General features: G+C 45.8%; 1 protein-coding gene across 4 annotated transcripts in view; it reads left to right on the plus strand.

Moving 5' to 3' along the window:
• Nucleotides 1-3229: 3229 nt before the first annotated feature.
• sacs (sacsin molecular chaperone) overlaps nucleotides 3230-24866 on the plus strand; it is a 36190-nt gene continuing 14553 nt past the window's right edge. The window contains exons 1-11 of one of the 4 annotated variants that reach the window (XM_069189819.1): nucleotides 3230-4208; nucleotides 4715-5339; nucleotides 6644-7051; nucleotides 9160-9310; nucleotides 16618-16708; nucleotides 17673-17758; nucleotides 17867-17978; nucleotides 18344-18490; nucleotides 18812-20294; nucleotides 20729-20820; nucleotides 23386-23412. In XM_069189819.1, the coding sequence (XP_069045920.1) occupies nucleotides 7029-7051; nucleotides 9160-9310; nucleotides 16618-16708; nucleotides 17673-17758; nucleotides 17867-17978; nucleotides 18344-18490; nucleotides 18812-20294; nucleotides 20729-20820; nucleotides 23386-23412 (2212 nt within the window). In that variant the 5' untranslated portion in view covers nucleotides 3230-4208; nucleotides 4715-5339; nucleotides 6644-7028. Of the gene's footprint in view, nucleotides 5340-6515; nucleotides 7052-9159; nucleotides 9311-16617; nucleotides 16709-17672; nucleotides 17759-17866; nucleotides 17979-18343; nucleotides 18491-18811; nucleotides 20295-20728; nucleotides 20821-23385; nucleotides 23413-24866 lie in introns of those variants that run through there. The other 3 variants (XM_069189818.1, XM_015341456.2, XM_006627726.3) reach the window with 3 other exon arrangements.

Genomic DNA, 24866 nt, shown 5'->3' on the forward strand with positions numbered 1-24866 from the left:
GCTGCAGGGGGGCAGGGGGACTGGGGGAGGAGGGGAAAGGGGGCAATTCACCACAGAACCTCACAGAAAGCTCTTGTTTCGCTCACTCAGAAAGCATTTCTGGATGTCTCACCCCTTCCTTGCCCCCTCACGGGACGCCAGCTCGGTCCCAGCATCGCAGCGGGAGCGACAACTGGGTCGCATCCGTGTGGTGACGGTCCTGACGGGGGATGAGCCCGCCGAGACTGAGCGGCTCGCTTTCCGCCCGTGTAACCGACACGGGTGAGAACTCCTCCTGGCGTGTGGAAGAAGGGTTTCACAAAGGCAAACATCAACCTGAATTGCTAGCGAGCCTTCTTTTACCCAGTACCAATCCAGTGTACCCCCCAGAGTTCACAGAGACCTATCCCGGTATGATACCCCCGTCTCAGCGACAGGAGGCCGTTTCTCGGTGCTCATAGACCCACGGATGTGAAAAATACAGGCCCCGGACAGGTTGTGTGGTTTTTAAGATCAATTCCCACAGCAGTTCTCACGCACCTTGTAGACTCCTGCCCTCTTATGGGCAAACAAAAGGAAGAAGCATAACAGACAGGGCCATCAGGCAATACGGGTTACTATGAGCTTCCAGAAGTAAGACAGTGAAGAGTTCTTACACTGGGCACCTGTGCTGGTCTCAGAGGCTCAGCGGGGCTGGGGCAGGTCCAGAGGGGGTTACTGGCCTGTCAGAGGAGCTGTTTTGCAGATGAGATATTAAACGGGGTTCTGTCCTGCTCTGGCCGCCTCGGTGTCCTGGCTGAAGACTCCCGTGAACCGTCACAGTCCGGCGTCACTGCAGTCCACCTGAATTCAGCTGCTGCTGCAGTTTCTCCCTCCACCCCTGCCCTGCGGGGGCAGCGGGGGCGCTGGTGCAGAAAGGCTGCTGTGTGGACAGTTGTTGTGCTGTATGAAGGGGCGATGGGCTGATGGCTGCTGTACAGATGTAGTCAATCGGCTAATTCCGCTCGGACGTGCATGTTCCACAAGCACGGAGCAGCGTGGCAGGAATCGTGCTGTGAGCCTTTACTGGAAGGTCTCGCTTTGTGATGAGGAAGACACGCTGTTTTACCGCTGTGCCCGACAGTTCACCCAGGATGTTTAATCATTTAAGCAAAATTCACCAAAGCAATGGAACAGGTCCAGCCTGGACACGTTGCAGTGAGTTTCAATTATATTAACCTCGTTCACTCTTCAAAGGCTGGAAATATAAAGTTTTTTTTTTAAATAAAATAACAGCTGTTTTTTTCTTTACACTTTAGTTTACCGTAGGCAGTCGAATTGTGTACAGTGCGGGAAAACCACCAGCGAATTAATTACTGCACATTTAAGCGGTTATAATTATTACTATTACAAGCACTGCGGCAGGCTGCAGGTAAAAATGACTAACCGAACAGAAAATGTGCAGGGTTCAGTGCTCGTCTGGAAATGGAAACTTTGATGTTCTTTTGAACTCCTGCTGTGAAGGAAGCTGGGATTCATTCATCTGAGGTGAAACATTCGCTGGACAGCCGCCCAGTCAGCGGCTTTGATACACAGGTGCTACTTGGAAAACAAAAGGCCCACAGTGCTTCTTCAGTCTCCAGAGGGGGACACGTGGTTTATTGAGAATAAAATAAGAAAACAGACTTTCTCCTTTCGTATTTAAAAAATCCCCAGTTTATAAAACTAGACTTTCCGCGCGCATGTTGATAAATGATCGATACGGTGAAGCACAGAAGATTAATCTGCACATTTCCAGGATTCGTTGCCTATGAAACAGAAGGTGCATCTATTCCCCATCAGACTGTGGAAACAAATGTAAAAATAGGATTTCAGACATTTCCACGCCGAATGCGCGCTCGGCTGGGTAGTGTCAGACCGTGGAAATGGCATGACGGCAGTTTAGCATTTGCTGAGAACCGGGGGGGAATCATCACTGACGTGCAGTTGTATGAAACATTTAACACTGAAAATATGAGTTCTAGCAGGTAGCTGCAGGTAACGGGTTTATTCCCTGCCGAAAAGAAAAGAAAGGAAAGGAAACACAACAAAATATTAAACACAACTGAAAATATTAGATATGTTTAGTTGGTTTTAAATAAGATCAGAACGGATAGAATTGTTTGTAATAAGACATTACATACTGGGACCAGCAGGCAAAAGCACAAGCTGCGGAGAAATACGCGACACAAGGGAGGGCTGATGGTTAGCGTGCTTTGGCTCCACCTAGTGACAATAAGAGGACATGACATTATTGTTGTCCTTTGACATCTGCGATGGCAATTTAGTATAACTGCTCACTGAAAAGCGGGCAGTGAAATTGATATTTTTTGGGGAAACGAGTCACTATTATATGCTGAACTTTATAATTACATTAGGAAAAAAAATACAACGGCCTTTGTGAGCTGTAATCCACGGCCTTTTATCCACTGTATGAATGAAAATAAAATGAAATTGAAATGAGCTCTGGGAGACCCGGGTTGGCCAGTAATGGAACAGGAGACCTGCATGAAGAACCAGGCTGCTGCTGCATGTCGCACTGCAGGACCAGCAGGTGGCGCTCTTCCGTGCCACACTGTCCAAGCAGCGCCCCAGCATCGTGACCAGGGACGAGTGGGGGTTAACACAGCAGAGTCTCGGCTAAATCTCCCTCTGGGCTTGTACAACCTGCCTCCACATGCTCCCCCTTACAGCAGTCGGGGATGTAATCTCTCACTCCTCCACCTGACCCGCTGTGTGCATCTGGTAGGAGCCGCTCCCCTCCTGTGTGTGAGGTGCTCTGGGATCACCAATGATGAGGAATTATACATTCAATGCGAGGAATTATTGACATCGTTAGATATACAACAAAGAGTACGATAGTGATACAGAGTGTGTTTGATCCAGTTAACGGAGAAAATCTACTGTATGCTAGACTCTCAACTGGTTAGCTTAGTACTCTGAATGAAGAAACGAAAACATTATCTCCATCTTTGTCCACGTCAATTTAACGTATGTATCGGAAGAAGAAATGGTTACGTCAGATTAAAAGCTTTTATCTCGAATGGAACTGCGATATTAGTGTTTGTGTCAGGCAGCCCATCGGAGCGAGCCACGCCCCCGCGTGTCTTGGGTATATGAGCTATTTCTTGGAGGTCAAGGACTTGGCTGAAATTCTTAAACCAGCTCCTCGCTTCCAAAACCCTGCCCGGGCCAGCCCCCTCCACGCCCGAACTGGAGTCTTCAATCGGCAGAAGACACTACGACTGCTCTTGTGCAAATCGATGTGTGAGCTAACGGTGGCGGCTCCTGTGTCGACCCGCGGGGTGAAACCCCGAGGCGTGTCTGTGGAGCTGGTCCTGCGGGTGTGGTGAATAATAAGGCTCACATCAGAGGCGAAATCAGAGGGAGACTCTCGGAGGAAATCTCTCCTGTGCGTGTGGCAGGGCTAGCTGAGCTCTCCCTCCCGGATGCCGTACACTTCATTTGTGGCGCAAAGCATATTTAATACCCACATTTTCCTGTGTTTCCATAATTATTTCAAACATTGTACATAAAGCGGAAAATGTCACGTATGGTAACAGTAAGAAAAGGTCCAGGTTTATCGTCTTTACCACCCAATGGAAATGAAAATGCCCTTAGGGCAGAAGAATGGAACTGGTAGAAGCTAAAAAAAACCAGAACAAATTAAAAAACGCAGAGCTGACTTCAGTGTCATTGAGGCTTATTTGGATTTTCACTGCCGCCTAATCTAGCGCTATCGGGGCTGTGCTCCCACCCCTTTGTAGAGACCGGGTGTGTCGCACGGCCATGTTGAAAGTCTCCACAGCAAGAAAGCTGACGCCTCTTCGTGATCTAAAGACACGTGCACGAAAATAAATGAGTGGGCCCCCGCAGCACAGGTGTTGGGCTCTTGTTAGCCACTGTGGGTCTGACCTTATTTGTCTTTACTTGGGGATGTTTTGCGAGATTGTTTAAGAACATTTATTTTGTGCTCTGGGCACAAGTCATGGGAACACAGTAGTTCTGGATGTCTTTTCTCGGCGATCTCATTATACTGCGCTACCGCAGCACACACGCGAGGATGCGATACAGGAGCTAAGAACGGAAGTTGTTCTGGACGGCCCAGTCTTGACCTGGTCGGTTTCTCGTTGCCCGAAGGCGCAGGCCACAGTCCTTCGGCTCGCACCGCCGAGTCCTCGTCCGTGTCGGGTGAGGACACGTGTTTCAAGGTTCGTGGAAAAAAAGTATAATCAACCACCACTTGCAAACATTGTTAGTGGCCAGTTTGTGCTTCAAATAGTTTCCAATGATCTCGGCGACTGCTCATTTCTGTCTATTCGAAATTCTCCTGCTCATAATATTCCCTCATCTTTCTGTGGTACACTGGTATTTTCCCTTTATCTTCATGCAATCTAGTTATTAATTGTGTTGTTCGTGATTCTGTTACACTACGTTTACAAGTGTATTTTCAGTGTCCGCTGTAAGCTACCCTGTAAAATGAGCAACGGATCACTTAGTACAAAACCGCCATTGTATGTTTTTCTTGAGTATTCTTCAGTTATAAAACGTTCTACTCCCAAAACCTGCTTCCTCTGATAGAACACGACAGCTACGTTTCATTCTGGCACAAATTACGAGGCTTGTGAAACATTAAAACAATATTTACTTTTGCAGGTTCAAAGCGATGCCGTCCACGAATGGAGGCCAAAATAACTGTTTCTTTTGCCTTGAACAGAGAAGTCGAGGAGACCTGATTCACCTGTCTAAAATACACCGACGACGCCAATCCGGTGAAAATCTTCAGAACCGGAGGGGGCCAGTGAAAACCCCAGGCAACTGGATTTAAAACAGAACAGGACTCACATCTTTACAAAAAGGCAGGTGGGAGTCTGGAACAGGCTGCCCAGAATGTGCTGTCGAGGGCTATAACACCCTCGCGGCTTTCTGTCCACAAGCGGCTGGACGAGATCCGAGGATCCATTCGCTCCTGAGAAACAAAAAGAGCAATAAAAACGGATCGAGGGTCCTGTTCTCGTTTTTCAAACCTCCTGCCTCCCTCTGCAGTTAAAATATAAAGGAGATCGCCGGCGGCGCGAGAGCCCGGAGCCGAGGGCCTGTTGCGACGCCGAACTTGTCAGGAGATGCCGGGGCCGCGGCGGTACACAGAGGTGTCTCGGCATGCAAATCGCCGTTATAAAGAGTGAGATGTCAGCATTCCGGACGAGGAAGCCAGTCCCCGGGAGCTGTCTGAGACAGAAGCGTGCACTGCAGACCAAGCTCCGCTGGACGAAAGGCAGAGAGAGACGGGGGAGAATCGCACTGCATGCAACACGCAGCGGGACAGATGTGGGTAATCTGATGTAAGTGCTATTTCAGGACCAGGCAACTGCGGCGGCGAGAGCACGACAAAGATTACATTGTTGCCACATAACTGCAGCACAGAGAGTGGGGAACACGTAGCCGAGGCGGTATGGACTGGGAGTGTGGGTGCCGGACTGTGTTCAGTTGGCCTTTGTTAAATGGGCGTGTAACACTGTCCCCTCGGTTTCTTGAAACCCATCGGATTCCCGTTCAAAACATAACCAGGAACACAGCGCGAGGGCCGTGTGCTTGTCAGGCACGCCGCCGCGAGACCCTGGCAGAGGCTGGATGATGTCATTCCTTCAGGACGTCACCATTGCACCAAAACCGTGCGCGCGGTCACCCTGCGCGTCACACGGATCGTTTGGGTTGTTCAACGCATAATCATTCGAGAATGAAACAAGTTCTCCTTTATAATGTCCGCTACTTTTAGTAGTGTTTCTGGCGAGGTAAATACTGAATACAGCGTTAGTTAAGTTTGTAACATTTTTGGAACTCTTTCTCAGCAGGTTATGGTAATTTATCCCGATTTTGTAATCGAGCAGTTGTAACTAAAGGAAGGTGAAGTACGAACGCAATACATTTACAAGCAAAATCTTAAACATAACCTCCATGAGCAATACTAATTTCTTGTTAGTACGTCGAACATGGAAGCTGTTTATTTTAGGAACTGGTAAAGGTTTATGTAATGCTGGAAATAAAAGAGATTCAACGTTTCGTCTGTGGAGCCTTCAGGTGCTTGTTATTTTATTTACTTTACTGTATTTATTTGCATCTTGTAATAGAAATCTAATTCCGGTCATTTAAACGATAATTACGTCTTACGGAGGACAGAATAGATAAACCCCACTGTAGAATTAGTATCTAATTTATTTTATAATGTTTAAACCTCCCCAGTTATGGAATTAGATGTGGGGAAGTATTGGTCAGCGAATATATTCCCAGATGTTTTGCAAATATCATTAAAATGTCATGAAAGCGCATCAAAGATGTATACATTTCTCAAATATATTCAGTGAAAGCCCAGAGGTTTGACTCGTGTTTTGCTGAAGAAGATTGTGATGAAAAGAGCTGGAGAAATGCGCGTTAATGCCGCCCTCTATGTGTGGGCAGCCCTTCCACAGCTCTGCGGACTACAAGGACCATAATTCACAGCAAACACTGCGAAACAAGAAACCACAGCTAGCGAGCAGATGCCCGGCGATACATTATTAGAAACAGCCCTCGGCGGGGAATTGCAGTGGAGGAAGTGACTGTCTCATGCCTTTCTTATGAATTTCCTCTGCCCATGTCTTTCTTACAGAACCGCGGAACGCATCGGGTATTTGAAAAGCAGGGATACAGAAGGAGGAAAATGACAGTCGAGCGGGCAGAGGACTGGGGCGTTTAGAAGCCGGGGGTGAGAGGGGCCAGGATCACCAGACTGCAGTGGTACCTTGGTGGAGAGACTGAAGGAAAGGAGGAGGGGAGAGGGGGGGATCCAGGGAGGCCAAATGAAACGGACTCTGATCCTGCAAGTACGGGCGCAATCCGTGCGGTAGACGCGGGGTAAATGAGACGCCCCGTGGAGAGGTGAGAGCGAACCTGACGGTCTGATTGCTGGGCGTCTTGCGGGAGGAGTCTGGCTGCGCTCTGTGCCGCAGGAGGAGGCGAATGAAGGCGCGCAGGGAGAAAGCACCACGACAACGATGACAACCACGCAGGAGCCCAGGTAACCCGCTACTCCGGGGCGCTGTGTTGTACGGATTAAAGCAGTCCACACTGCCATGGTGCCACTTTATGGATATATGTATGTAGGTTGACCACAAATGATTAAATATAACGTTGAATTCTATTGGAACAGACCTATCCCCCAAATGCACTCAGAGGCGGTCTCTGCGACTGCAAAGGCTGGTACTATATATGATCGGTTCTTGCTGTAGTTTAGCACTTTGATGCCTGAGATACTTTCCTTTAACGAACGACTCGGAGAGGGGTGGTGAACAGCCGCAGTACTTGAGCTAGGCTCTCTCTAACCGAACAGCTTGGAGTATTTTTTGGTCTACTGCGAAAAAAAAGGGGTTTTAATCGGGACTGTCAAGGCCTCTTTGTAACCGCCCTTCCCCGGCTCTGGAAGTAGCTGTGGTGCTTAAATGACTGTCAGGTGTTTTCTAGACCCCCCAGCTGAGCCGGACGCGGCAGCCCCACCCGTCCACGGTCAGGGAAGAGAAACCGCACAGCACTGCGGCTGCCGGTCCGGGGTCAGGGTTTGTCGAACAGACACTTCAGATATGAAAAAACTACACACCGTTAATTACCGTTACCGTTAATTGGTAAACCGTTATGGCCGTCAAAGGAGAAAAACATATTGAGCAAATGCAAAACAGCACAATGATTTGACTTGATTTACTACAGTCCAGTCCTGTCACTGAGCAGCAAACAAACTGCTCCGGCTGACTTGGATTAATTGTTTAATTCCCGGCAAGGGAATTTCAGATTGCTGATTTGCGTTTCTTGCGGAGTTTGTCAGTTTATTGTGGATAAAAGGTGCGTTTTAAGGAAATGACTTCCCCCAGATTAGCGCAGGACAGATCAGCCGTGGTGTATGGTATCATACCACCGGCGTATGATGCAGTACTGTATGTATAATAAAGTCAATTAAAGGCTCCGAGAGGCCGGACGACCCGGAGTAATCAATATGAAGAAAGAGAAAGTCATTAGTCATTATTTCTCGCTTTAAATATAGTGTTACAGCACAAAGGGCTTCCTTCTAAAAACATCAAAAGTGTGCAGACAGTACATACAGAAGAAAGAAAAACTTCAGATTAGCAGAGGTGAATAAAAACATGAACTGAGAGCAGCCTGGCCTAAACAACAGGCCATAATCAACCCACCATAACAGGGAGTAAGGCTGCTGGTGTCTAGAGAACAGTTTAGTGCTCCAGTTCATGTGATTCTTGGATCAATACACTGTTGCAACTCAGGGGTGAAGTAGGGGGTGGGAGAGAAACTGGCTAAAAATAGAACAAGTCCAATTAAAGTGGGGGGGGAAAAACTTTTCATGCTGGCAGCAGGGGCCATACAGAGTCAGCTTCTCTCACTCCAGGGCTGGTCACGGTCGACAGGGACGCTAGTGTGGTGCTCAGGGCCGTTGTGTGGGTGTGAGCACTGGGCTCTGCTGGCCGTCCGCTGACAAACTGGAGTCTGCCTCCCCAAAATCCACGGGTTTCCCGAGTCTGAGCACTGAATCTGACCGCCGTCGCAGGCCCAGCGGTGTTCCTGTGCTCACTGCTGTCACAGCCTCGAGGACAGCTAGGACATACAGTGTGTGTGGAGATCTCGCACACTCTGGACTGATCTGATCTGAATTGCTCAGCTGCATTTATTATTCCACAGCTGGAAAAGGAAAACCATCAATGTTTTGAAACTGATAAAAATTTCACCAGGACGCGTGATTCAAAGCATTGATGGTCCATTTTTTAAACTTTTATATCAAATACCTGCCTTATGCAAGTGGAGTCTGACAGATGTATTTTCAGGATAATGTTATATTTCTGTCACAGCTCATGAAAGCTGTCTTCCGTCCCTTGCCACACTGTTAAAACTATTTTCCGTTACTACTTCGGCTGCGATTCAACGTAGAACATAGCTTCTTCATTCAATTCAGTGAATTCAGCTGGGAACGAAGGGGATAATTCACTGGTTGGTGGCCACAGCGAGCCCTTGTTTGCTATTCCAGAGCTGTAACCTCCATTCCTGTGCTGGATGGTTAAACTCCACAGTGGCAGGCCGGGTGAGAGTTTAATTTGCCGAATAAAACTTTGCTGTTTCTTTTGCTAGGTTGCCACGGGTGACGGTTCTTCATGAATACATTGGTCACAGAGTCTTTGAGGTCCCCCTCTCCGCAGCTGTCGAAGATGTCAAGCAGCTTATCTGCACAGACACAGACTTCCCCATCTCTGAGCAGCAGCTGTTCCACAATGGGAAAGAGGTAATGAAATAAGAAACGACTGCGGCTCGGATTGTTTTCCCACCCTTCCTCTTGACATTGTTTTGAGCCCGGTCAGAGTTTTTACCCAGGCACAAAAAGCGGCTCTGCTTTCAGCAGGAAGTCTAAGCGTTGGAGCCCCAAGTGTCGAATGGTTTTGTCTGGAGAGCTTCAGGCCCGGTCCCGCAATACTGGGGGTCTGTGCAGAGCAAATGGAGTTGGAAACAGTGGTCATGTTCCTGAGGGCTAGAGGGGAGAGCACTCAGCATCTGTTCCAGTGACAGGCTTCACGAATTTCCACATGACAACGTCAAAACAAAAGTCATAAAGCATTGAAGAAACATTTTTCAAAACACAGAGACTTTCTCACAGCTCGGTGCTGTTAGAACACTGCCAAAATGATACCAGTGGGTTGTAGTGCTGTTCTTGCCTCTCAGTGTCACAGCTGTATCCCTCTCCAGTGCGTCAGCTGGGATTATACCCAGCTGCGAGTTTGACAGTGAGCTGAGACATGACACACCTTGTGAAAGGGAAAAGTGAGGCAAACACTATTCATTCCTTTGGTGAAGCCAATCACTGTGATTTGTCTGTCCACACCTGTCGTTGATGTGTTATAAGCACAGGAATGAGGGTATTTAGAGCGCTGTGAGATTTTTAATAACTAACATAGGGAATGCAGGTCTTCTACAGATTGGTTTTGATTACAGGGGACAGCAGCTTTTATAAAGAGATTCCCACACACTAGGATGCCTGAAACCTGTTTTGCCACAACAAAAGTTTTTTTCTGCTTCTTAATCTAAAATGCTGATAAAGATTACAAATTAACAGGTGATAATGTGTTTACTACATTGTGTTGTTCTGCAACATTCAGTGCTGTTTTATTTATCCACCAGCACAAAGTCCTTTACAGATTCTGTGAGAGCCAGAGTTCAGGGAATGTGGTTCATTGTTTTTCCAGTTATTGCCCAGACAGGATTAAGATGGCACAGCTGGGAGCTTTTCAGCTCCTCTGCCTGTTCCTTCTGAAGGGTGTGAAAATTTGTCGGATTGATTGCTGTATCGGGGCAGGGTGATTTGCTCCCAATTCAGTCTTACATGCTCACTCTTCCTCCTTGTGTTGGCTAATGATAAAATTAGTTTTTAGTTTTGCCCCAGTCTAAAACTGACTTCCTCAGCTAACTTTATAAATGAAAGTTGGATGAAACAAAACAAGTCTTTTTTTTGTAATGTGCTGACTTTAGGCAAAAGCAATCGAAAACAGATTTTCCCACAGCGCCATTACAGTTACAATCCAGTCTTTCAACGGATCTGCCGGCTGTGTTGCAGCTGGTAGCTGTTTCTGTGGATGTGGACAGAAAGGGGGAAGCAGATACAAAGGCCTGAATCATCGCTGAAAAGTCCCGCTCAGTTATTAAGTCATCCCAGCAGGATGCTAACCAGGGTTTGCGGGGATATCTGTAGTTCTGGAGTCTCTGTTTCTGACATGAATTATGCTGCATTCTGTGGCAGAATCAGTCTCCAATCTTGACTTTGAGTTGATATCCCCAGGCTCTTCTTGGAGAATAACAGTAACAGATTTGGCAAGGAGGTTTAAAACAATACAAGTACTGTACATGTCTGTTAATGTGCCCTTGTGGCTTGTATACACATTGCCTATGTTGCCTTTGGAGTTTTGTATGTACAGCACTGAAGGAGATTTGTAAGGGTGTGTCTGCCAGTGGTGTAGATGCAGTACCTGGAGATATGGAGCTATTCAAGACCTGTATATTCAAAATCTCGCTTTGAGCCTATTCTAGAGCTGTTGGAAAGTGCAAGTTTTAATGATCTATTGGTAATTAATAGGAGGAATTATCCCTCCCAATAAGCATGTGAAGGTTTGCCAGTCTTCAGAGGGTGGCTCCCGCAGTGCTTTGGGCCTGCATGAGCCTTGTTTCAAGGGGATAACATGGGAACCCAGTAAAGGGAGCAGAACTGCTTTCAAAATGCTGTCCAACACTGTCAGTGGCTCAGAAGAATCTCCTGACCTGTGGGATCAACAGGCTGCCATTTAGCTATACTTTCTTCTGAAATCTGCTTTCCAGGCTGTGTGTCTGCTATTTCATTTACTGCAGACGTTTCAGGATTAAATCAGGAAGACTCTCCTTCCTCTTTGCATCGTGTAGGATACAATTGTAATACACTGCTGTCCCTGAGCACTGCAGCCCTGGTGAAAACATTTAACTGGCTCCAGGAAGCAGCTGGTGGGGTAGAGTACTGTAGGAGTGGAATGGGAGAAGTGCCGTGAGTGGGATTTAGGGTTACAACATCCACTAACACAAATTACTTGACATTAAAGCAATATATTCTGATTTCCAAATGATAAGTCCTATTCTTTAATGTTTTCCTGATATATGACCTCCATAGTAAAATGGAATGGCGAGCTGAAACCTACGCCGTTGGTTAAAAGATCTTCAGTTTTTTATTTTCATAGATAAGGTACAAATCTCAGCTGTAGCAAGAAATCGAAGTTGAAGAGAAAATGGGCGCTGTTTCCTGCCTGCTCACTTGTGTCATCGTCGCGTCTCGGTTGCTCTGTGTCACGGCAGTGTCACTGACGACTGTCTTGAATGGCAAAGTGTCGGGTTTCTACTGCAGACAGCCGTGTGCCAGGTGCATCACAAGCCCTTCTCTTTCGGCCCAAGTCAAAAACCTTCATTTTTTCAAAAACTCTTTTAAGGAGATGAATGGAGAAGGTCAATGTGGCATTTTAAGTTATAAATCTGAAAACTGAAATACAACAGCCATAATAAACGGGGCTCGGATGCAGTTTCTCTGTGTGTTTCAGCAGTGATCATCGTCAGCTGCATTTGTCTTTCCTACTGCAATACGTCATTCATGAGAATATATTAAATCATTTTCATCCTCTTGAATAAAACTCAAGATATGGACACTTGACGACTGCTTGTCGTCTGTCTGTGCCTTTCAATCAACCATGCCTGGCAGTCCCCAAATGCTAGGTAGCTAACATTTCCTTTGTATCGGACTCTGCCTCACGATAAAATAACATTCGCCTGAAGTTGAAGACCAGTGTTTCAAGAGTGTGAACATTCGGTGACACGTTTCTGCTCCACAGTTTGCCTCATTGTAATGTTTGGAGCAGTGAGCATGTGTGCACTGGCATTGCTGTGACATGATATCACTTTTCAGTTTACTCAGCGGCTGGTGGAGGGTGTCTATGAAATATTTAGCCGTGTGGTTCACCCTGCTGGACAGCGCGGTCTGGCTTGCAGATATTTTGAAGGGCACAGGCAGGTTAGCGGAATAGTTTTACAGAGAGTTAATGTCCAAATACAACAAATATGAGCCTGGACTTAAGAAGTAAAGACAGGAGTTAGAGAGCGACCGAAATGAGTAATCACTAAACTCTAAACGTGTTATGTAATATAGATTCTAGTATTGATGTAACTCCTATGGTGTCAGTTTGAATATTTTCATTGGATGCTGCAGATACAGTATGTCACTTTTTCTACTTGCAGTAGCTCTGGAATGTTGTTCTATGTATGTTCATTTATAGTAGAAATAGGTAGAAGAAAAGTGCTGCGTCTTCAGTAAGTTGGCTTTATTATTGGGGTTGGGAAGACGAGAGACAGGACAGATAAGATGCTTGAGTTGCAGGTGAAGGATAGCCTCTTGTTTTTGTGAAGTGTTTCCTTTCCTGTCTGCGCACCGCTCTGCAGAACTCGCAGCAGGGGCTGGGCAGCCCGCGACGGTGCCCTGCAGCTGGTAGGAGGCGACAAAATGTCAAACCACTTAGCTTTCCATTGATGGAGGAATAAACTCGGGGGAAGATCTTACAGTATGGAAGCACGAATGAAGACTCAGGGAGAAATGGCTATAAAAGGCAAAGGGGGCTGAAGCAAGCGCTTATGGGTTATTGGCAGGAAGCCTCCTTGAAGTTTCAGTCTGGTTGAAGGGCTCTGAAAGTGTCCCGTGTGAAAGAGCAGGTGAAACTATGTCTCACCCCCAGCACCAGCTTGCTGGGTGGCTCCCAGCCCCGTGGGCAGGTGCCACAACGCTCTCCTGTCTGGAGCCTCGGCTCCTTTATTGCCGCTGTGCAGAATCGGGGAATGCGTCTCTCCTGCTGGCAGGTTTGGACAGGACGGATGCGCTGCAGCGATGTAGCTGTCAATCTGTCAACGCAGGGTGAGAACGTGGCAGAGCTGAGCTCCAGAAAACGCAAGCAATCAGTTTAATACCACTTATACTGGCTAAGCAGCCCCCTTGTGTTTGTGAGAACAGTAGCGCTCAATCGCAGTGTCACAGCACTGAACTCTAGTTGAGTTGGGGTCAGAAAGGATCCAAGACAGAACTCATCTGTTGTTTTTCTTTCAAGAGGGAAATGAACTTTACGTCCTTCAGAGGTCACTAGTTAACACACGCTTCAAAGACAAGTGCGCTCCTTTCGTTACAGTGAGAAACAGTCTGAAGCTGCATTTAGAAAAGATCTCTCAGAATGATGAGGGTTTTAGTCCTCAGTGTATCTTGTGTGATGGAATATTGTGTTTTGAGCTAAGATTTTGGTCAAATCCTTGACCCCAAAAAATAGCTCGTATAGCCAAGGCATCAACTCCCTGCTTCCTCAACATAACCAAGTCAATTATTAGTCAATTGAAAAAAAGAACGGTGTTATTTTCAGTGATCTTTAATTAAAAACAAGCAGTTTCGAAAAGGAAAACAAATACCAGTGACATACAAACACATATGTAGATATCTGTTGTGTTAATGGTTCACTTGGTGAAAGATTGCGAAGGAATTGATCAGGAGTTTGAAGCTGCACCAGAACAATACAGGGAGTGATGGAGGTCACTCTGGCATTCTGGCATTGGTGAGGACATTTCTGTTTCAGAAGGGTGATGGGTGTTATTATGTTTTGTGTGCTTTCTCCTCTATGAAAACTCCCTAGTCCCTTCAAATAGCTCACTGGGTCTTTGAATTTTCCGCAGAGGAAGCGTGGAATGTTTTCCCATTGGTAAGCACCCTGCACAGACAAAGTCCTGCTCTGTCTGATTCCCCAGCAGTAAGCTTCTTAAGCGCAGTGGGTGAGTGTTTGTTTGACCTGGTCTTTCACAGGACAGCTTTAAAACCCTTGAATCACGCTGGAAGTTCGAGCCGGTCACACCTGACAACCCTCCACAAGCACTCACTTGCTCGGCAGCTTTCTCTGCACCCTGCCAGCACTCCGTTCACGTGTGCTGTCCTGTCAGCTGAGCTGCGATCTGGACAAGCCTGGCTTTTCCTCGTGAGCGCCTGCCCAGCAGAAGCAGGTTCTTGGTTTCCCAAAGGCTTTCACTTGGGTCTTTCTCTGCATGGCCTTCTGGTACACCTGTGCTGTCGGCTTCATCACGCCTCTGAGCCGCCAACATAGACATGCAGTGGATGTTTTAACTCTGTCAACCCCTGGAAATGATTTTCTGAGGTATAACAAGTGTTCTCCTGGGTCACAGGATATAGTGCTGGGGGCCCTTAATTCAGTCGATTGAATCTCATTATTGACGACTGGGACTTCCACTTCCAAAAACTGCTGTAGGCTTCTGTTATGAGTTGAGTCTTTCTTCGGGTGTAATGCAGTTCTACAAAAAAAATCAGTATTTTTGCCATAGAGTATATTTCTGAACATACTGAAGCTCCAGTTCCTTCCCAGAAGATTCTCTGGTAAACGAGTAGCCTTTTAAAACAGATACGGTAAAGAGGCACGACAAAAGTCAAGAATCCATCAGTCTTTAACTGTCAGGAGAAGAAAAGCCTCTTGTTTGCATGGCTCTATTTGAGCTCCTTGGTAATGAGCTGGACTTGCTTAACAAGAGCAGGAATGTGTGGAAGTAGTTTTTTCTGGGGAAACTCTGGGGAGCAACACGAAACATTTTCTGTGCCGGTACAGAACGGTGTAACTGTCAAACATTGTACACACACATTGTCACAGAGTGACATAGTACAAAGCACATCTCTGGCTTATGTAAAGCATTTTTTGCAAAAAATTATTGCAGTGATTTAGGGGTGGAACTGGCCTGTTTTGCCTGTATAGCGATTTGCAACTTGGATTCTGATTTGTGTAGTAATACTTGGGATTTGTGTACCAGTTCCGGAAAGGTATTTATTGAAGACATTTGTATGTTATAAATTACACAAATTCTACAAATTCTCTGTGATAGTTATTCATATTTTTAATTGCTCCCTTTTGCTTGTTTATCCATTTTAAACAGATTTGTCTGGATCTTAATCCATAGAATAATTAACATGACTAATTAACTGTATAAACATTTGTTCTTGTTTCTTTTTTTAAGAATTCTATTAAGTTTAACTAGACTTGCTCTTCCTAAGTCCATGTCTTAAAATGCCCTTGTCTTGTAAATATTCTAATTGAGCTCTAGCTGTCATTTCCCTTATTTTAGTAGTGGCAAGTAAGACTGGTTACCTTGGATCAGTTTTGTCCATCTTTATATAAACTGATGTTACATCTGAAGTTCTCCTGCCTGTGGAGATCCTGATCCCACCCTTAGTGAGATCTGAAATATCATCGCTAGGAGTCTAGGAATAATATCCCTCATTTCCTTAGGTATGACAGGAATCTATTAGTTTAAGCTGTCTTAGTGCCCTGCAGAATCTCAGTGTCAGGTATGCTGAAGTTATCCAATATAATTGATCTTCTTTGACTTGGGGCATGTTGTCATTTTCTTGCAAAAACTTGTATGAAATATTCATTTAGTACATTTACAGATTTTTTCATCTTGTTCTCGTATTTCCCCATACTGTCATAAACTGCTTGTCCTTTTACAGCTCGGCACTGAAACAACTGCTTCCCTTTATGTCTGATTCCTTCGCAGTTTTCTTTTCTGTATGTCTCTTAGTGATAATAGTATTCATTTCCAGCGGCTCCTGCGGCTCTTCATACTTCTTCCTTCTGTCTTCAAATATCTGGCCCTTCTACTTCTCAGTAGAGGGCTGTGTTCCATCAGATTTATTTTGCAGTTTTTCTATTAAACCACTTAATTAATATTTTCCTAGACTTGGACTTCATTGTTTTAGATTTTGACTTTGTTCTGAGCATTTAATACATATTTATTATATATCTGAATTATGACCATCTTTGCTTTACTAACTCCTGATCCTTCTTTTTCCAGTTTTCTGCCTAAAAGCTCTGCCTTGTCTGTACATTAGTTGCTTTTCTAAAAGTATAAACCTAAATATGGACACAAATGTTAGAGATATAAAGTATTCATTAACCACAGGTATGGTCACAGCTTCACAGTTTGTCTTGCCTGGTATCCTTGTAGTTGCACGGTGACATCAGGCTTGGGAACCTGTTACTCCCTGGAAGCTATGAAGTATTCATGACACTTCGAGGAAGAGGCCTTAAAGGAGGAGGTGAGAAATTTCTCTGAGTTGTATTATAAATTACACAGGAGATAATGTGCCTTAATTTTCATTTTAATCTAGCCTAAAGGCAGGATGAATGCTTAAGTAAATTTACAGTGGAATCATTTTCTTTTTAATTGACATTCAGAGCAACAGTTTGTCGTGAAAAATCAGTGTCCCCTCAAAGTGCAAAAATGACTCCTGCCCTATTACTACACCTCATTTAAAAGAGCTTAATCTAGTACTACTGTTATTCATCATAGGGCACCAGCTAAATTAAGTTAGAGCTCTTGGACTCTTAGCTGGGAGACTGTAGGTTCAAATCTCAAGGGAGGCATAGCTGTTGTGTCCTTGAGTAAGAAGCTCAAGGCACCCAAAATCAAAATGCTTGGTTCACAACTAAATGTAGACAAAAAAAAACAATGCAGAAGAAGCTCGAACAGTACGAGTTTCAGCCCTTTTTTTTGGACTTGCACACTGCTTGTTGGGGCAAGAAGAACAGAACTCCATGATACCTGCTGGTTTACAGAGCTATGATAGACAGTCTGTGCTTGAATGGGCAGGCCTCTCACTGGCCAACTCCTGCTCTTCTTTCCAAGGTGGTTTCAATAGACAACATAGACATTTGTTAGTTATAGACATAGTTCATTTCACAGTTTCTTCGCCGTCTTAGGACTTTCTTGGCAAATGTGCACAGTAGATCCCAGACTGCAGTGTGGAATTGGAGCTGTGATCACCCACAAGGGAAGAGTTTGAGTTCAGGGCACATGCTGGGTGTAATTACAGTGCTCAGGGCTCTGCACTCGTAACCTGAAGGTTGTGAGGTCAGATGCCCAACTGTATACACGGGTACAAATGCAAGGCACTCTGGCTAAAAGTGTCAGCCAAATAACTGAAGAATAATCTTATTCATATTCTTACCCCGGTCAGAGGGGAGTTTCAAATGCATGTGTGTCGCTTGTGGTCTCTCCAGGGAGGTTTGGCCAAACCACACCACCGCTGGTCGAGTTCCTGAAGGACATTCTGCGGCGATATCCCGAGGGAGGGCAGATCCTTAAAGTAAGTGTGGCCCATCTCCAGACCATCCCTGCTCGCACGTTTTCCCTCCAGACACGTCAACGGTGAGGCAGGTTCTCCTGAACTCTGCTTCTGCTCCTCTCCCCTCAGGAACTGATTCAGAATGCAGAAGACGCTGGAGCCTCAGAGGTCAAGTTCATGTATGATGAAATGGAGTACGGCCAGGAGTCGCTCTGGTCCGACGACATGGCCCAGTACCAGGGTGAGTGTTGCATCAGTGCAGGAGCAGCTGCGGAGGTTCAGAAGCCAGGTGGAGTGAACATCTGAGGTGACAGTAGAGCAGAGAGAGCTCCCCTGTGTTTTAAACTGATTACTCTCCCCTCAGCTGCAATCGCTTTTAGAAACTTGAACAGATCATGATCATTCCCCGCCAAAACTGGAGACTGCTGTACAAGCGCTTTGCCAGTGAAAGAAGTAGTCAGGCGAGCCTGATCTTAGTGAGTCTACATTTAAAAAAAAACAGATGAAGACTAGTCCTTCAGCATTGTCCTCCTGTCTCTGTAGTAATGACGGGGATTGGGTCGGGTTGGGGACATCCTTACACCCGCTTCTTCTCTCTCCCGAAAGGGCCAGCCCTGTACGCCTATAACAACGCGGTGTTTACTGCGGAGGACTGGAACGGCATTCAGGAGATCGCGCGGAGCAGGAAGCGAGAAGATCCCCTGAAGGTGGGCAGATTTGGCATCGGGTTCAACTCCGTCTATCACATCACAGGTGAGCACACGGCGCCTGTGACGCAGACCCGCCCACATCAAAGGCCCGAGAAAAAGGCAGACATGTAGGTGTATCTTAAAATAGGACGGCAGATACATTCATTAAGTATTTCATTTTGCTGTCTGCAAAATGTCAGCAAAATGTCAGTTTTTTTAATATTTTTTTGTTTTTCTTCATATATTTGTGAGCCACATTGCTTGGCTTTTCTTTATCTAGATTTGTGATGCAATATGCTTAAACTCAATAATCTCAAATTGTTTCGTGAAAACACCTACTATTTGAACCTCTCGATGAATAGGTTATTACTTGCTGTTTCTCTAGACGTCCCTAGCATTTTCAGTGGAGATCAGATTGGCATTCTGGACCCCCATCAAGCCCTGTTCGGACCCCATGAATCTGGCCAGTGCTGGAACTTGAAGTCGGATGTTAAGGAAATCGATGAGCACGCGGACCAGTTTGCACCCTACGTGGGCTTATTTGGCATCTCTGAGAAGACAATCAAGGACGGAGGTTTCCCCGGCACCTTGTTCCGGTTTCCTCTCCGCATCAAGCCCTCCCAGCTGAGCAGCAACATCTACAACAAAGAGAAGGTGCTGGAGCTGTTCGAGTCCTTCAAGGCGGACGCGGACACTGTGCTGCTGTTCCTCAAGAGCGTGCAGGTGGTCTCCCTGCACGTCCGCGAGTCGGACGGCACCGAGCGCATGCTCTTCAGGGTGACGGCCAGCGAGAACCCGGAGCTGAAGCTGGAGAGGCCCAGCTCCCTGAAGACCCTGGGCCTGGCGATAGACAGCTACAGCAACGGCCTGCCCAGCGGCAGCATCACGTGCGCCACCTACCAGCTCAACATCGAGATGGAGGACGAGACGGCCAAGGAGGTGCAGAGGACCTCGTGGCTGGTGTGCAACAGCGTGGGGGGCCGCGGGATGTGCAACGAACTGGACTGCTTGGCGGACGACCTGAGGTTCATCCCCACCATCGGCATCGCCATGCCCCTGACGGCCACGGACGAGGACAAGGGAGCAGCGTCGGGCTTCCTGGGGAGAGCGTTCTGCTTCCTGCCGCTCCCCCCCGGGGAGGAGAGCACCACCGGGCTTCCCGTCCACGTCAGCGGCTTCTTCGGCCTGACCGACAACCGGAGGAGCATCAAGTGGCGAGAAGTGGATCAGTGGCGAGACCCTGCCGCTCTGTGGAACGAGCTGCTCGTGGCTCACATGGTCCCCAGGGCCTACGCCACGCTCCTCCTGGAAGCCATCAAGAGAATCCAGACCGCGAAGGACCAGGACTTTTCCCTCTCGCCTGAGGGCGTCTACAAGGCCTGGCCGGACCTGGGGCAGATCAGGGCTCGCTGGAAACCCATCCTAGCTCCCCTGTTCAAGGCCCTGCTCCAGCAGCCGGTCATCTTCTCCGCCAGCAAGTGCTGGCTGAAGGTGGAGGAGGTGTTCTTCTCCGAGCTGGACGACGGGGCGGACGGCACGGAGGCGGTGCTGAGCTTCCTGCAGGGCGCGGGCCTGCAGGTGGCCAGGGCGCCGGCCTCAGTGGCCGCAGCGCTGGCCGCGTTCGCCGCGGAGCCCGGGGCGGTGAGGAAGGTGACCCCCGCGCTGGCGCGGCAGGTGCTGCGCAAGTCCCGGCCCCGGGTGCCGGCGCCGGAGAGGCAGCAGCTCCTGGAGTTCGTGCTGAGCGACGCCTGTTACGGCGAGCTGATCGGGCTGGAGCTGCTGCCGCTGCAGGACGAGACCTGCGTGGCGTTCTCCTCTTCCGCCAGCGACAAGGACGCGGTGTACATTGCCACCGAGGACTACCCCAGGTACGAGCTGCCACGCGGGCGGTGTCTGGCTTCCGTCATGCGTGTTTCTCTCTGCGTTAACAACCGGCTTTCCCAAAAACAAACCTGTTGGAGCCTTTCTCTCCGTCTCCTTCTGTTGTGCATATTCAACAGGCTGTAAGAGAATGGCTGTCGGCAGAATCTTTATATGTGCCGTAATCAGTTGGCACTGATCCCGTTTCTTTCTGCATTGGTAAACAGTGTTTTAGTCCTGATAATTAAGAAGTTGTCTAATCTTAAGCAACATGTGAGGTTGCTGTCTGTTAGTAGGAAATCTAATATAGAAGGAGTGGAAGGCAAGGCTATAAGAGACTCCTTTAGAAAAAAGCCTTAAGCACGGGAAGTCAGTGTTTGCTGCCATGTCTCTGATAGACGGCACATTTAATCCCAGAACACTGCCTGTGTTTCCCCGCAAGGTCTCTGTTCCCGGGGCTGGAGGGACGATTTTTGTCAGAAAGCATAAAGCCGTCGGTCATGCGAGTGCTGGTGGAAGCAGCCAAGAGCAGAGGTAAGTGTCTTTTAAAGCGATGTGAGGATAAGTGACAGCAGAGCTGTGCTTGTGTGAAACTCCAGTGTGTTATACGAAACAGTTCCATGCGCTTCGTAATAGAAAACACTCATACTGTGAGCCTGTTATCGCAGCTTCTGCACCTTATATTCTTAACAAGGTTTGATGAAGATGTGCTTTTTGGTCAAGAAGCACACATGAGACCAGGAAAGAGGTGTTAAATGTAATTCCTTAACTGCTCCTTTGTTCCACTTGTGTTCTCTCTTCTGTGTTGTGCAGTAGGACTCGGCTTGTAAGAATTTATCACTTCACCATGGGAATTGGTCTTGCTGTTATCTTAAAAACTGCTTATTCCAATTCCATCAAGAAACCACCAGTGTGATTTGTCAGTGTTTCCTATCACACGATACTGTAGGTCCTGAAGCCACAGTTTTAACCACTGATACAGGACTCTCATGAGGGAGCTGGTGATCATTTATAGGTAGAAGAGCTTTGCAAATGTGCTGAAACTGACTGGACCGGTCAAATCTGCATAATGAAGCTATTCCAGATCAAGAATAAATTCCAGTATTGCTAATTACAGCGACCTTGAAAAATAAGCTGTTCTGTAAAGGTGTACTGTGCACAATAATGCACAGTCTAGCCAATGTGCTGCTAAGATACCGTGCAAACAAAAGGCTCTTTCAGATCATTTTCATCTCCTGTTGCAAGCCCCGTCTGGCTCGACAGTAGGTCCCCTCTTCTCCCTCCTCTCGGCGGACCCAGGGGGATGTGAAATCGGGTGCTGAGCTGGCAGATAATTTCTTACTGCTGTGAGTGTGAGCTGGTAGACGAGAGAGCTGGATTCCTCCTTGTCACTCTGCCTGGGACTGTCAGAGCCTGACAAGCCATCCTCTATCGCCAGCCAGATAGGGGCCAGCATGAATTGTGCTGAACTGGCACGTTTTAAAAGTAAAGCTGGGAATGGCAGCACAAGAATAAAAATGTACCTGTTATTTTAGCATAAGGCCCTCTCTTCTTGTCGCTGGAGACGTGGGCTGTATCTTGTCTCGGCGCCACTCATTCTGAGCCTCCCAGTCTTCTGTAGTTTGCCTTTCTGTGTCGGAAGGCCAGTGAAATTTCCAGAGGGCGCAGCTGGAGTGGACCGGGGCTCTGGCTCGTGCTGGACGTCTGAGTGACTGAGCACAGACAGAGGGGGCCACTGTGTGTGGCAGAGAGAGATGGGTATGCTGAATCCTCCCATTGTTGTCATCCAGTCGGGAACTGCAGAGTTTGTTGCGCTCCATAAAACAGACTTGTTCATGAAAAGGAGTGAATGAAAATGAGCTGGACGCCACGCAAAAGTGGGATTTTGCATTAGTCATCACAAAACAATAATGGAAGTTATGAGGTTCCCACCTTTTTAAACTCGGCATGAGGAAATGCATCGTAAGGGTGTCTATTGATGTCTCCTCATAATTTTCGGAGGTTCCCTAAAGCAGAAGATTATATAAGGATATGACAGCAAAATTTGTGATCAAGGAAAAGTACTTTACAGTGGACTACGTCAGTGCATTTCATTTTAGCAAACAAATTCAGTCTACGTGCATTTGGGGTTGATTTCTTAACTGTATTGTAGTGTCAGTAACACTTCAGGATTTTGTTTCTGAAGAAAAACTAAAACAGCAATAAGACCGAAGTCCTATTATCTTCTCTAATAGCTTAGATAGTCTGTGAAAAGATTGGCTCTGACTGTACAGTTTATAAACTTTGAGTGTAAAGTACAGTGCCTTGCAGGATTGTCAGAGCATGTTTTGGAATTGACCTTGCAGGTAGTCGGATATAAGGCGATGAGTCTTGTGGAATGTGACAGTAGGTTCTCATTCCTACTGGGGGAAGGTGATGGAACGGCTCTTCTAACATGGTCTCACTGAGAAAAGAGGGAAGAAGTGCAAGCCCAGTTCTGCTCTGGGTCCTGTCCGATAGGAATGAAAAATCACACATGTCCCCCTGAGAGGGAACAGCCAACAAGTATGAGATTGAGCTCTTTGTTGTACCTACTTCTCGCTGTGGTTTAAATGTTTTGGTCTTGATCTTGTGCTCACAGAACGTGGTCTTGCACTTACGTTGGTGTTTTAAAGACGCAGATAATAATCGCAGAAAAATGTAGGAAGTTTTAATCAAGACTGACATGTACAGTGACTTTAAAAGCTACAAACATTAATTGCGTTTAAGCCATTAGTAGTTTTTATCAACTGCTAGTTCACTTTACTTTATCTGTAAGGTTTAGAAGTTGCGGTGATTGGAAAACCATAATTTAAAAATAAATGACAACAAAATTTTAAATCACTTTTTCCCTAGTACATTTTATTTTTGTTCCAGTTTAATGAAATGTTTTCAAGATCTGTATATAATATTTATTTAAGATAAGGATGTTCTTTTCATAAAGTACACACTGCCTTTATTCTACAATGTAGTATTTGTTAGTAATAGCACTAGAAATTCTGTTTTATCAACTTTTTCAATATAAAATGTTTTAAATATTTTGTTCATCTATATTGCTGTTCATTTGTCTTTAAATCCCAGTACAACAACTTCTCTGGGGATGTACAGGTAGGAATGTGCAATGTAGTGTTGTTTATGAAGACCTAACAATACTACCTCACCAGGAAGGCATCATAATCAGTATGTGTGTGTGATTGTACCTGGTTGATGTTGGAGTTTAGATCAGTGGTTTTCCCTACAAAGATGTGTTTGGTGATGTGATTGTAATGTGCTACTTGCCTCCCCAAATCTTTGCTTTTTCTGTTGGATACTTCATGTTTGTACAGTGGCCACACTTGAAGAGGAGAAAAGATTGTATTTGATTTGGCATGTCTAATTTATAATCATACATTTGAAATGGGTAACTATAAACATATTTCGTGCATTTTATTGCTTATGTCCACTGCTTGAGAACACAAATGTGCAGGTTCAGTGCGGACTTTTGCAAACTGAAAGTGTTCCTTGAGCCTTTGGCACTGAGCACGTGACATTTTTCTTAATTATGGGGAAAACCTGTGTTTCTTTTGCACTGTGTTGTGCAGTAGTGGCACGGACCTCTCTTTCAAGCATCTCTGTGGGCAAGCTGGCACATCGGGCAGTTCTCTAAGGCTAAATACAGAGGTGAGGTCATGCCATTGCGAATCAGTGGCTAACTCTGGGAGTGTATTTGTCACAAGCTTGTGTGTAAATACACCTAGTTATGTATTAGGAGTTGGGTGTTACAGGCAGTGTAATGCATTTAAATTTATAGTTACCCAATGGAAATAAAGAATCCAAATTCAATTTGAATTAAAATATTTCAATTAATAAATATAAACAATGCACGGATTGTCTTGTTGATGTTTTGGTTTCTAACCGAGTTAACTTTAACTTTACTTTGATGTGCAATTTTACAGTTAACAAGAGGTCTTACTAAAAAGGTCAAGAAAGCAGAATGGATATCTTGTGATGTGCATATGATAATTAGATACGATTTGTTATGGTGTTTTCTGCATGCATTGCATGATTTCAGTAAAATGTATGTACTATTATATGAAGGATGACTGTAAAATTATCTTTTTACATACAGTATGATGTAAAACAGTTATATTTACCATTTTATCTGTAAAGTAATCAATCCTATTTTACATATAGTAATAAGATTAGCAGTAGAATAAAATATGTATTGTCATTGTAGACACGTTGTTCAGTAATATTCAGTAATTGAGAGCATCTTGAGAATTATTTTGAACTCAAGATCAAGAACCAGTTGTTTTCTGCATAAGGATATAGATAATTTTTTTACAGAAAATACTAAATGGCACTGTTTTTTCTTTTAAAAACATTTAGAATTAGAATGTGTTTTTCTTCTGAAGTTTATAAAGGGCTGCCACGTCACCTTCTGGACATTCCTGTGAGCTTTTACTTTTTCTTAAATGCAGGCAAAACAATGCAAACAAAATGAGTCATCCTGTAATCACAAACCCTTAGGCACACTTTCAATATGCATGTCATATTGTATTTTTTGAAGGTTCTGGGTTAAA

This window comes from Lepisosteus oculatus, chromosome 5, assembly GCF_040954835.1.
Source record: "Lepisosteus oculatus isolate fLepOcu1 chromosome 5, fLepOcu1.hap2, whole genome shotgun sequence".
In the NCBI taxonomy this organism is placed as follows: Eukaryota; Metazoa; Chordata; class Actinopteri; order Semionotiformes; family Lepisosteidae; genus Lepisosteus; species Lepisosteus oculatus.